The sequence below is a fragment of the Branchiostoma belcheri genome, unplaced genomic scaffold (assembly GCF_001625305.1).
Source record: "Branchiostoma belcheri isolate BF01 breed outbred unplaced genomic scaffold, Haploidv18h27 scaffold56, whole genome shotgun sequence".
NCBI classification, from domain to species: Eukaryota; Metazoa; Chordata; class Leptocardii; order Amphioxiformes; family Branchiostomatidae; genus Branchiostoma; species Branchiostoma belcheri.
Genome location: NW_017804198.1, coordinates 2,191,737 through 2,203,127, shown reverse-complemented (window position 1 = coordinate 2,203,127; position 11,391 = coordinate 2,191,737). Strand labels below are relative to the sequence as shown.

Below are 11,391 nucleotides of genomic sequence, written 5' to 3'. Positions count from 1 at the left end.
GGAATTCTCAATGGGTTATGAATACAGACCGTTTTCTGTTTAATCTGCATGGTTCTGCGTCAAAGCATAACCAGGGCTCGAAATTTGATTTTGGGAATAGGTGCACCCAAAAATTGGGTGCAGAAAATTTTTTGGGTGCACCATGTTTGGGTCTATACCTACATGTATGGTATGGACTGAAATATAATGATTTTATTATTTTTCTGACACTTGGATGTTATTAACTTAAGAGGCAATAGTGAAATGGAGAATGAATGGAGATTCTAATAAAAACAGACAAACAAGCACATGCAACAACTCTCACACAAATGCACAGTCAAACAGATCACTCCTTCACTGGGTCCGAATTCGTTATAGCCTGGCAAATACTGGAGAGCTACTGCAGTACCTGGCTCTTGGACCACCTACATCTGTAGCAGCAGATGACCAGTCTGGGGATGAGTCTGTTGCTTCAACCCGCAATCTCCTTATATATGGATCAGCCAATCACTGCATAGGAAAGATAAATCTGGCATATATGCGCATATGCTTAGACTTGTTTGGAAAAGGACATTTGTATGATCAATGAGAAAATATGGATGACATTAAACTTGGGTTGAGGGAGACAAAACACCATTAGACAAGAATCATGCAAAATTAGGATATCATTTGCGTAGTTAATGAAATTGTTGGTGGAGGAATAAGATTGTGGCACTCCAGGTTATTTTGTCTTTCCATGATGGTTGTAGGTGATGATAATATTTACTGTGGTATGCAATTTGAATTTGTTTTTTCTTCTTTTCACTTGCAGGACATGAAAAGAGACAGAAAAGAGACAAGAAAAGAGACCTGGAAAAGAGTGAAAGCTTGTAAGAAAAGACGCCGGCTGCACAGACTGAAGTGGATGATAGAGTCGGGCTTTTTGCTCAAAAGACAGGAGATAGAGTTATCAAATGCCTTGTGGCAAAACACAACTGTGGCCGTTATGAGCCGTACTTCAACTGCCTGCAGAAGGCCATCCTGAAGGAGGACCTTGTTCTGTATAGCTCTGTACGTTGTAGGAAGCCCAGCTAAATGCCACGTTGAAACTTTTTTGTTACAAGAGTTTGCATATTGAAAAGTACATGTACTGTAGTTTCAGTAGTTGTAGAGTTTCAGTAATATAGAGTTGAATTTGTTGAAGATGTTATCCACTTTTTTTAGTGCAAACTGTTTCCAGTCATATTTTCTCCTGGGATGTTCCTGCCTACTTTGATACAATGTTTCATCATCATTCTAGTAGTGATGAGCTGACCATTTCCCCATAGTGTGGGGGATGTGTTCTTCATGAGAACATTTTCAGCACCAAGGACAGATGCCATGATCCATTTCTCCTTCATGTTCAACTGCAGAATTGTCTAAACTGCCTCTCTACTCATACCACAAGGACTGACACAGACCAACAGCATCATCAGTCTTCCTCTTAGGCCATACCAATTTAATTTGTTGGTTCTCGTCTCTTCATTTTTTTTCTGATTTGCAAAAAAAAAAAAATTCTGGTTCTTAACTAAAAAATGCTCATATTTTGCTCCCAACAGTTGAGGAAAGTTATTTTCTTCCTACTTGTTGCAGTTTTTCAACCTATCAAAGTATTGGTTTTGATTTAAAGTTCAAAATTCGTTGTTTAAATATTAACCCAGCCTTTTGTGTTGACTGTTGACTCAAATTGTAGTATTTGGGACTATAATAGGATGCCTAGACCTGTTTTTATTTTTTTTCGCCCTGTCGCTTCATAATTCTATTGAAAAAATCTGAGAACCAACAAATTAAATTGGTGTGGCCTTAAGGAGGCGGAGCAAGTGAAGTTCTCCTTCCAGTACTGTTGTGTAAATCATTCTTTATTCATTGAACAAGAAATATACAAAAACTCCAGGTCATGTCAGCCAGTAATGACCGTACATGCAGGACAACATTAACAATGACAACGACTATGACATACACAGATGACATTTAAATTGATCAAACTTAGTAACAAGAGGTTTAAAATCTGGGATTAATTATATATCAATTGAACATTGTTTAAAAAAAGCATCTTTATACTGTAGTAATTATTTCAATAAAACAATAGTATTACAAAGAGTATATTGCACGATTTGTGTTGTTTGGCTTATTGCACTATGTAGGTCAGGGCTATTGCTCTACATGAATTACTGTTATTGCACGGCGTGTACGAGGTAAAACTATAATCACAGAGCATCTACATCCCAACACGGTTTGTGTCTAGAGATCCAAATTGCATATGATGCTGTCAGTGCGATACGGCTAATGTCATTGAAAAAGTTTTTGGGTAGTTTGGTCTTTACAGTCTTGAAAATGTTCTTGAGTCTACACTTGTTTTCTGGGGTAATCAGACCTCTGGAACCGACTTCAAAGCAGTTCAGGGTGGTAGTTATTCCTGCGGTTTCCAAGTCTGCCACAAGGGCCGCATATTTGTCCGTCTTACGATCGTGGCTTCGCTTGATGTTTTGTTCGAATGGGACTGTCAGTTCGTACAGATGTATGATGTTTTGTTCAGGCAGGTGAATGACTAGGTCCGGCTTCTGAGTCGTGGGTAATATGTGGACAGGAATGGTGCCTCCATTAGTTGTATATCCGTGCATGTCTGCGTAGACTTGGGCGTTGGTCTGTGAAGGGTCCACGGAATCCTGGATGCTGTCCATTATGTGTTTAAGTATGGAGTTGTGCCGGAATGTGAACCGACCTTGTTGGAGGGAGACATTACAGTGATTCAGCACGTGGTGGAGTGTTTCTCGGTTGCCGCATAGTTTACACTTGTCACTGTTGCGCTTTCCCCAAGTGGCCAGATTACAAAACGTAGGGAGGGCATCAATCGAGGCACGCACTGCGAAGCTTAGGATGCCTTTTGGCAGGTTGTATATGACTGATTTCCAGGTGAGGTCACATTTCTCCTTTTCGAGGAGTTGTAACATTTGTCCTTGTTGTAACAGGCTTTTTTGGTGTTCACTCCAAACTTCATGACGCATACCTGTAACATGCTGTTTGATCTCTTTACGAACTGATGCCCATTCTGAATCCTTTGCTGCGTTAGTGGCTTGTTGGTGAATTATGTGGCACTTTTCAAGGCCACATTTCTTCAGTCATTGCAGACAAAAGTTCAGGTCCAGTTCAGTAAATTAGTTCTAGAGTCAATGAGGGTCTTGAAGGTTGTATTTGGGTGACCAACTCTCCTTTTGGCATCAGGTGACCAGAGCAGGAGCCTTCCTGTATTGTATTGACCATGAGTAAGATAACAGAGTAACTGTTACAGTAATTCTTTAACCTCCATGTACGAAGGGCTGTAATCTGTACCTGGATGTACATCTCATGGTGGACCTGTAGTATACATGAATGTGCATTTGTAAGCTTGTTATACATGCACTCACACTAAGTCTGAAGTGACATGGCTTTGTATACTAAATATACAAACTGTATACACACAATATTCACAATCTTTCTGGTAGCAGTAGTGTCTTTTAGGTTGGATGAACAGGATTGCAGATGCATTTTTGTTGCTATATTTGTTCACCCTCACCCAAAGGAAAATGCATGTCACACTTCATTCACACCTTTATATATTATGTGCCATGCTGTATGGCTATGAGTATGATTGCTCTGTCCAGAACAGTACAATTTAACCTAGACATACATGTGCATGTAGATGCTTCTGTGAGTCATGCTTCCTGTAGTGCCTGTACAATTTTGTACAATAGAACACTGTGCACTTTTACTCTTGTTCTGTAGATGTAGATTTAGTTGCAGCTAGTAGTTTTTATTACCTTTGCCAATTATATAGAAGGTTATGTTTTCAGATAGTTTTGGAGTCAATGAGGTTCTTGAGGGTTGTATTTGGGTGGCCGACTCTCCTTTTGGCATCAGGAGACCAGAGCAGGAGCCTTCCTGTAGGTTCTCTGCTACAAGCCACATGTACATGCCCCACAGGACACGGTGTTGTTTGACTACTGCTGACATTCTGTAATACTACATGTAGTTTTTTGTTTGAGAAATGTTTCTGTGCTGGTAAACAAACTGTAGCATCTTTGTATAACTCCTTCCAAGTTTTCTAGATCATGTTGTGTTCAAGACCCACAATTCAGATCCATACAGAATAGACTCAATACATACAAGAACACTTTTGTCTTAAGTTTGTTTTCTAATGGGTGATTTCCATACTTTATGAAGTGAGCTCCACGCCTGGGCAATTCTAACATCCATGAAATAAAAAATTGGTTTATGCCTAAATGCCATAAAGACCAAATACATCCATATGGTCACACAGACTTAATTTTATGGATGACATCCGCGCGAGAAAAAAGATCATGTCCTCCGAGGCTCTGACCTGGCTTTAGTCCTGAGTAGTCCATGGTAGTGACAATATGGAGCCTGTGGTACATGTAACTCTGGAGGATGGCACCCAGGCTACAGAAGCTCCACGACTCAATCATGAGTACATATGCACGGTGCTGATTCATAAATGCCGCAGAAAGCCTGCATGTGTCGGCTTGTCGTATACGTTGCTAAGTACTGACTCAAATTAACAATACCATCTTTGTATTCCTATGGGTTAGTAGCATTTTTATTTTTGGCCGGAATTTTTTTTATTTGCCCACACGCACTAGTTTGGGGGTCTTCAGACGATGTCATCCATAAAATTAAGTCAGTGTGGCCTAATTTGATAGTCTTCTTACCACCTCAGATGATACTGTAATTGAGCAGAGTATCTTAGTAGGATGGCTTGGTGAGGACACAGATACTATTATAATAGTGACCACAGACCAACAGTTATATAATATACAATTCTCTGCTGGCACACCATTCTAGTGTTATTGTTGTTTGAAAAGATGGTCATATTGTTTGGGACTAATTGTGTCGACATGATTCCCTAAACATAAATTTTAATGTGCTTTTGATAATTTTCCTGAAACCAGTGCAGATCTTATACAGTACATTCAATTTGGTGGAACCTGGATGAGATTTCTTGTCTGCCATAGAATGCTTCTTTCCCTTCCAACTCTCTTTTAGGCCACACCAAGTTAATTTGTTGGTTCTCGGATTTTTTCAGAAAAAATATGAAGCGACAGGGCGAAAAAAAATAAAAACATGTCTAGGCATCCTATTATAGGCTTAAATGCTACAAAATGAGCCATGAAGTCAACACAAAAGGCTGGGTTAAAATTTAAACATTGAATGTTGAACTTTTAATGAAACCACTGCAATGATAGATGGGAAAACTGTAACAACTAGGAAGAAAAGGGCTTTCCTCAACTGTTGGGGGGCAAAACATGAGCATTTTTCAGTTGATTCAGGACCAGAATCAAATTTTTTTTTTTTTTGCAAATCAGAAAAAAACGAAGAGGCGAATCCGAGAACCAACAAATTAAATTGGTGTGGCTTTATTTCCTTAAAAAGTCAGAGAACCAATAAATCTGCTTTTAATTTAAACTACAGTCTAATCCTGGTATTGACCATGAGTAAGACTAGAGTTCCCAAACTCATGTCACTTCTTCCCCAGCACAAGAGCTTATTAACCTACCATCCACACACACACACACACACACACGAACGCCTCTGAAAACATAACCTTCTTGGCGAAAGTAACTACTGGCTGCAACTAAATCTACTTCTACAGGGGGGATACGGTCCCTGTCCAGGTGTACCAGACAACACTTGAGAAGAGACGAGTGATCCCCTGCACTGTTTATCCATGGCATGACTGAATCAGAATGCACAGCAGATTTGCCCAGCACATGACAACAGGAACATGGCCGAAACCTTAGAAACTCAGACAGAATGACTTGCTTCACCACTTGTTATGAAAATAACCCAGTACCATCGCTTAAGACTGTTAAACAAGGATAAATGACATGTTGCAAATCAACTCCTGAAATAATGTTGTGTTAGTTTGTATATATTTATTGTTACATAATATTAGATTTCAGATCTGTGGAATTGGGTTGACCTTATTTTATACTGATAAAGCAAAATGTGGTTCAGCCAGAAGGCTGCAAAGCTTACATTTATTTATTTTTTAAGTTTTACCACGTACAATATGCACTGTGGATGGCATGGCGAAACAGGTGTTTCTGACATGAAACACCTTTTCAAAGCCGCCATACATTAATAAATTATTCATCCATCCATCCATTCAACAAGCTGGAGAACTAGAGATGTTTCCATTTTATTGTACTGTGATGCAGGCATTGCAAAAAAATGTGACTTGATGTATCTCCTTGTCCCAGAGTCATACATGTATGAATACATGTAATGCTATGCTAATGTTGCAGACATTCGATTCAAGCAAATTTTGTTACTATAACAGAACAAAAAAGAATGTCAATGAATGTCAAATAATGTCAATGGAAGTCTAAACATTCAGGAACATAATACTTAAAATAATTTATATAAACTCAATTAAGTCTCTTCATTAGCACTTTTTCATCAGTGAATTGTGGAGGAGTACCAGTGACAAGTACTAGTGCAGTCAAACCTGCCAAAGTGACCACCTCTTCAAGCTGGTCACGGTGACCACTTTTCCCCATTGACGCAACCTGTACAAAACATCTCGACTTGGAAACCATTTATGCCTCAGTTATGTTGTGAGGCGACCCTCTTCAAGGAGACCACCTGTCCAAGGTGACCACTTTTCTTTGGTACCATAGGTGGCCGGCTTGGACAGGTTTGACTGTATGTTATCACCATCAACATGCCTCCAGGTCAATCCAGTGAGGTACGAAATGTACATTTGATAAAGTCACTCCAGTACGTGACATGAGAGCAGTCCCGGCAAAATTTTAGACTATTAGGCCACAGCAAGTAAATTTTATGGATGACATCCTCCACAGACTCCAAATATAATGCAAGCGGGTGAAAAAAAACAGGGCGGGCTGAAAAAAAACAAGGTTCCTACATTTTAAAATTTTGACTCAATCATTCTACACATGGTTTTGATGGAACATCATATAAACACAGCCTGCATCACATATCACTGCATCAAAGTAAGAAACAAAACATTAAATCAGAGCCTTTTCTTGTCTCCTCCCATTATAGTTATCTGCCATCCACCTTCCGGCATGGCAACAGACATCTTTGCCCATTTCCGGTATGGTGACCACTGTCAGAAGGCAACAAAATTTCTTGTTTTTTTTCCCAAAATCAGGCAAAAATTAATGCGCACGCTGATGTCATCCATAAAAATTACTTGCTGTGGCCTTACATACAATTCCACTAGTCTTCAGACTCATCCTCAGTTCACTGATGAAAGACAGAAAGGTATCTGAGAAACTGGATAAACTGAGGGAATAGAATGCACTACTACCAGCTTTGGTGAACACGATAATATGTCATGCTGTATACATGTACATGTACAGGTTACTAATTTAATTAAAAGAACAAAGTTTTTTCGATGAAAAGTTTCTGGCTTTCAGATATTTGATCCTGGAGCAGTTTGAACACCTCTCACGTTTGAAAAAAAACTGAAGAATGAAGTCAGACATTTTAGAAATCCAATCTCCTACTTCTGGTCATGATGCTAAGAGTGTCAATTGTGATCATACAGTTAGGCCACACCAATTTAATTTGTTGTTTCTCGGATCGCCCTGTCCATTTTTTTCTGATTTGCAAAAAAAAAAACATTTGTTCTAAATCAACTGCAAAATGCTCAATGAAAGACATATTTTGGCCCCAATGGTTGAAGAAAGTCCTTTTCTTCCTAGTTGTTAAAGTTTTTCAAATTGTAACAGTGCAATTTTGTTCCATTAAAAGTTCAAAATCTATTGTTTTAATTATAAACCAGCCGGGTATGTTCACTTCATGGCTCATATTGTAACATTTCTGGCTATCATGGGGTGCCTTGGCCTGGGTTTTTTTTCGCCCTGTCGTTCCATCTTTTTCTGAGAAAATTTGAGAAACAACAAATTAAATTGGTGTGGCCTTAGTAATAAGAAATGAATGCAAATCAAGTTGATCCTGTGCAATCATACCTTAGTGTGAGAGAATCAGGTATACAGGGTTTGAAATACTAAGTGAAAAGTTAGGATACCCATCAAAATTTCAGGTTGCCATCAACACCGGCTGTTTATTTTAGAAAAGGCAAGCCATAAGCCAGGCCACCTGTAAAGGCATCTCTCACACACTGGCCAAGGTTTATTTCAGAAGCAGTAAGCTGGGCAGCTGTAAACTTTAAAAAGATCACTTTGTATGTAAAAAAAAAGTAATAATAAAATAATAACTTGCATGCCAGGCATCTTCAATACCAGTAAATGTCGCACAGAAAATATGTCTTGTATGGCAAGAGTGGCAAGAGTGTGAGAGTGGATTTTGAACCCTGGTGTACCATAATACTAGTAAGTAATCCAACTTCTGCTACTCTACGAGAACATTTTATTTCTCCATCTGGTGAAAAACTGATGTTGGGAAGACTTCCAGGAATGCTGGAGTCCCCAGGAGATGACATCATGGCCCACTGCCGCCATCAAGTCCCTGTGATGAGGCCAGTGGCAGCACAGGTACACCAGTGTCATGGCCAGCTCAACAGGCTCAGGGAACGGCAGGGTCTGCAACACAGACAGGACAGGAGTGGTTCAACACTTCTTCATGTACAGCACATAAAGGCATCCAATTCAACATCAAGGAGGCAAAACAAAACTAGAGAAGTAACATTTGCAAAGCAAATACATAATGTTTACATTCGGACATGGTCTGCTCTGTTAATTGTTACTCAAACACATCCAGATACATGTACTACAGTAACTAGTATATGGTGACAGGAGCAGAGCAGACCATGAAATTGCAACATTATGTAACCCAACACCAGTCACCATGGTGACAGACGTCAACAAATCATGTCATTGGTCAGGTCAGAGGTTAGTGTTTGGAACAGAAGAGGAGGAAGAAACTGAGTAAAAACAATGTTTTCCTTCGGTAAACATAAAAAATATTCTGTATGAAGGAATTTGTCTGATACATGTAATAGGATTATGTATTACACACATTCTTATTTTTTTTTTGTACGTCTTGTGCATACAGCTGAGCACTTACCCTGTACCCCTGTGGTATGGCAGACAGCTGTTCTTGAACCTGTGACAGTTGTGCACCCAGGAGAACATCCTGACACTCCAACTGCTGTACACCTGATCCAGCCATCATCTGGGAGTTATCATCTAGTGTGCAGCGCCCCCTGTTGATCAACTCTTCACCTGCAGCTTTGTCTTTCTGGCTACCGGTAGTATCTGTTTGCAGAGGTCCTCCTGACATCTTTACAACATCTTCATCCACTTTACCATTATTGTTGCCTGCTGCAATCATTTCAGGGTGATCATGGCACAAGACAACTCTTCTTTCAATCATGCTGTTACTTAGTACTGACTCGCTCTTCCTCTCTGTTTCATACTGAGGAACATCTGTCTCTACTGTACTGCAGGTGTTGTTCCCATCTGTCTGTACTGTACTGCAGGTGTTGTTAGCATCTGTCTGTACTATGTTCAACAATCTGGATTGTCTGTGATGTGCAGCTGCTGTATGAAGGGCATGTTCCAGCTGTCCCAGCTGTTCCTCCAGGGCATATTTCCGAGCTATGTCAGGTATGAGAACAGCAGCTGATATTGCCTGCAGCTGTTGTATCAACACAGAGACCCTCTGGTCGGGGACAGCAGACTTGCTGTTCTCCTGTAAGCCCTCCTCCTGCTGTGGCAGTGTAGAGACAGCAGCTGTTGTGGTGCTGGACCCATCAGTACTGCCTGACTGTGGATGGACTGTAGCACCATCTCCATTGTGATCTATTGAAACAGCATTGTGAGGTCCACTCCACCACAGGTCATACAGAGTAGCCACATGGTAAAATGCTGACAGACAACTCAAGACATTTTTAGGAGTTGTAGAGTTGTCCTGTAACTTGACTTCTGACTTCAAACACTCTTGTGCTGTAGACATCTGCTCCAGTTTTCTGAGGGAAACAAGGCCTGGAAAAATACATATGAAGACATTTCAGTTAGTCAAATTATTCACTTTCCACGTCCATCACTCTCTCTCTCTCTCTCTCTCTCTCTCTCTCTCTCTCTCTCTCTCTCACTCACTCACTCACTCACTCACTCACTCACTCACTCACTCACTCACTCACTCACTCACTCACTCACTCACTCACTCACTCACTCACTCACTCACTCACTCACTCACTCACTGGATCCTGACTGCAGTACAATCTTATCAAAAATAAAATGGTGCCACAAATGTAGCTGGGTCATTTTGGGTCAATGGGATACTGAATCTACAGTTAACTGTCAGTGAGTAAGTTTGCCTGTAAATGCAATTATATTTCTTTCCTATTCCTTTCATCAACCTATTCCTCAACCTGCAGTGTAGGCATTGACTTCACAACATGTTAACAACCAAGAATCGGGTACAAATTGGAGGAAATGGAACTTAATATTACGAAAAATGAAAGAAGATGGTGAATAGCATAAAATAATACAAGAAAATGGACTATTTTGAAGTACAGAAGTGGGCCTTCAGAAGTTGGGAGGGTTGCTGTAAGCATGATTTCATCAGGCTAGGTTGCCCACCATTATTTTAGGTTGTCCCAGGCTCAATGGCATAATTCATAGAATTCTGTATTATATTGATTGTAATTCTACATTGTACTTATAGTAACTAAACTTAATTCACAGATGTGCCACCTTGATAAAAATGAGAGAGACAAGAGGTTTCTGACAATTTTCAGTCTTACACTGCCAAAGAGAACAAGGCTGGCAATGAAAACTTTTGCCATGGCAACAAATGAATGTTTATTACTCCGTGAAGGAGGTCAGGACCTCCGAGACGGAGTGTTGTGAACGGCTGGTTTTTCGTGTTCGCAGTCAAAACACTGGGTTCTCTTTGTGTAATCGGCACGCAATTTTATACGCCGTCTGCGGGCATGCCCGTGTTGATGCACGAATGTGTATTTTTGCCGTTGCTGCTTTCGCGGTCAATGTAATATCGCAGACGCACCCCTACAATTACGAGGCGAATTGGAATGGTCCAGAAAAACGCGTTGTTTGGAATAGCAGTGGGGGGGTAAAAGTTCATGCAGATACGGGGTGGTTTTTATAAGTGGTTCTAGATGTTTTTGCCCATGGTTAAGAGATGCCAAGTTTTTTTGGAAGATGTTCGCAGCCAAAACGCATTCTTCCGTACGTCGCATTTCTGTGTAATTTCGCATGTGGTGTTGCATTATGTCCGGGATGATGCACGTCTTTTTATTTTTACCGTAGCTGTTTTGATATTGGAGTAAATGCTTATTTTCGAAACATCCCCATTTCTTTGAAATGGTTTCGTCCGTTTATGCAACTGTTACTGCGCTAATGACGACCAGTCGCGCTGTCCTGATACACCGCGAATGTG

General features: G+C 40.3%; 1 protein-coding gene across 1 annotated transcript in view; it reads right to left on the bottom strand.

Annotated features, from left to right (window-relative positions):
• Nucleotides 1–8,364: 8,364 nt before the first annotated feature.
• LOC109481522 (gem-associated protein 5-like) overlaps nt 8,365–11,391 on the bottom strand; it is a 66,440-nt gene continuing 63,413 nt past the window's right edge. The window contains exons 27-28 of the mRNA XM_019784098.1: nt 9,052–9,971; nt 8,365–8,567 (exon numbers count right to left, since the gene is read on the bottom strand). Coding sequence (XP_019639657.1) covers nt 8,382–8,567; nt 9,052–9,971 — 1,106 coding nt within the window. The 3' untranslated portion in view covers nt 8,365–8,381. The remainder of the gene's footprint in view (nt 8,568–9,051; nt 9,972–11,391) is intronic.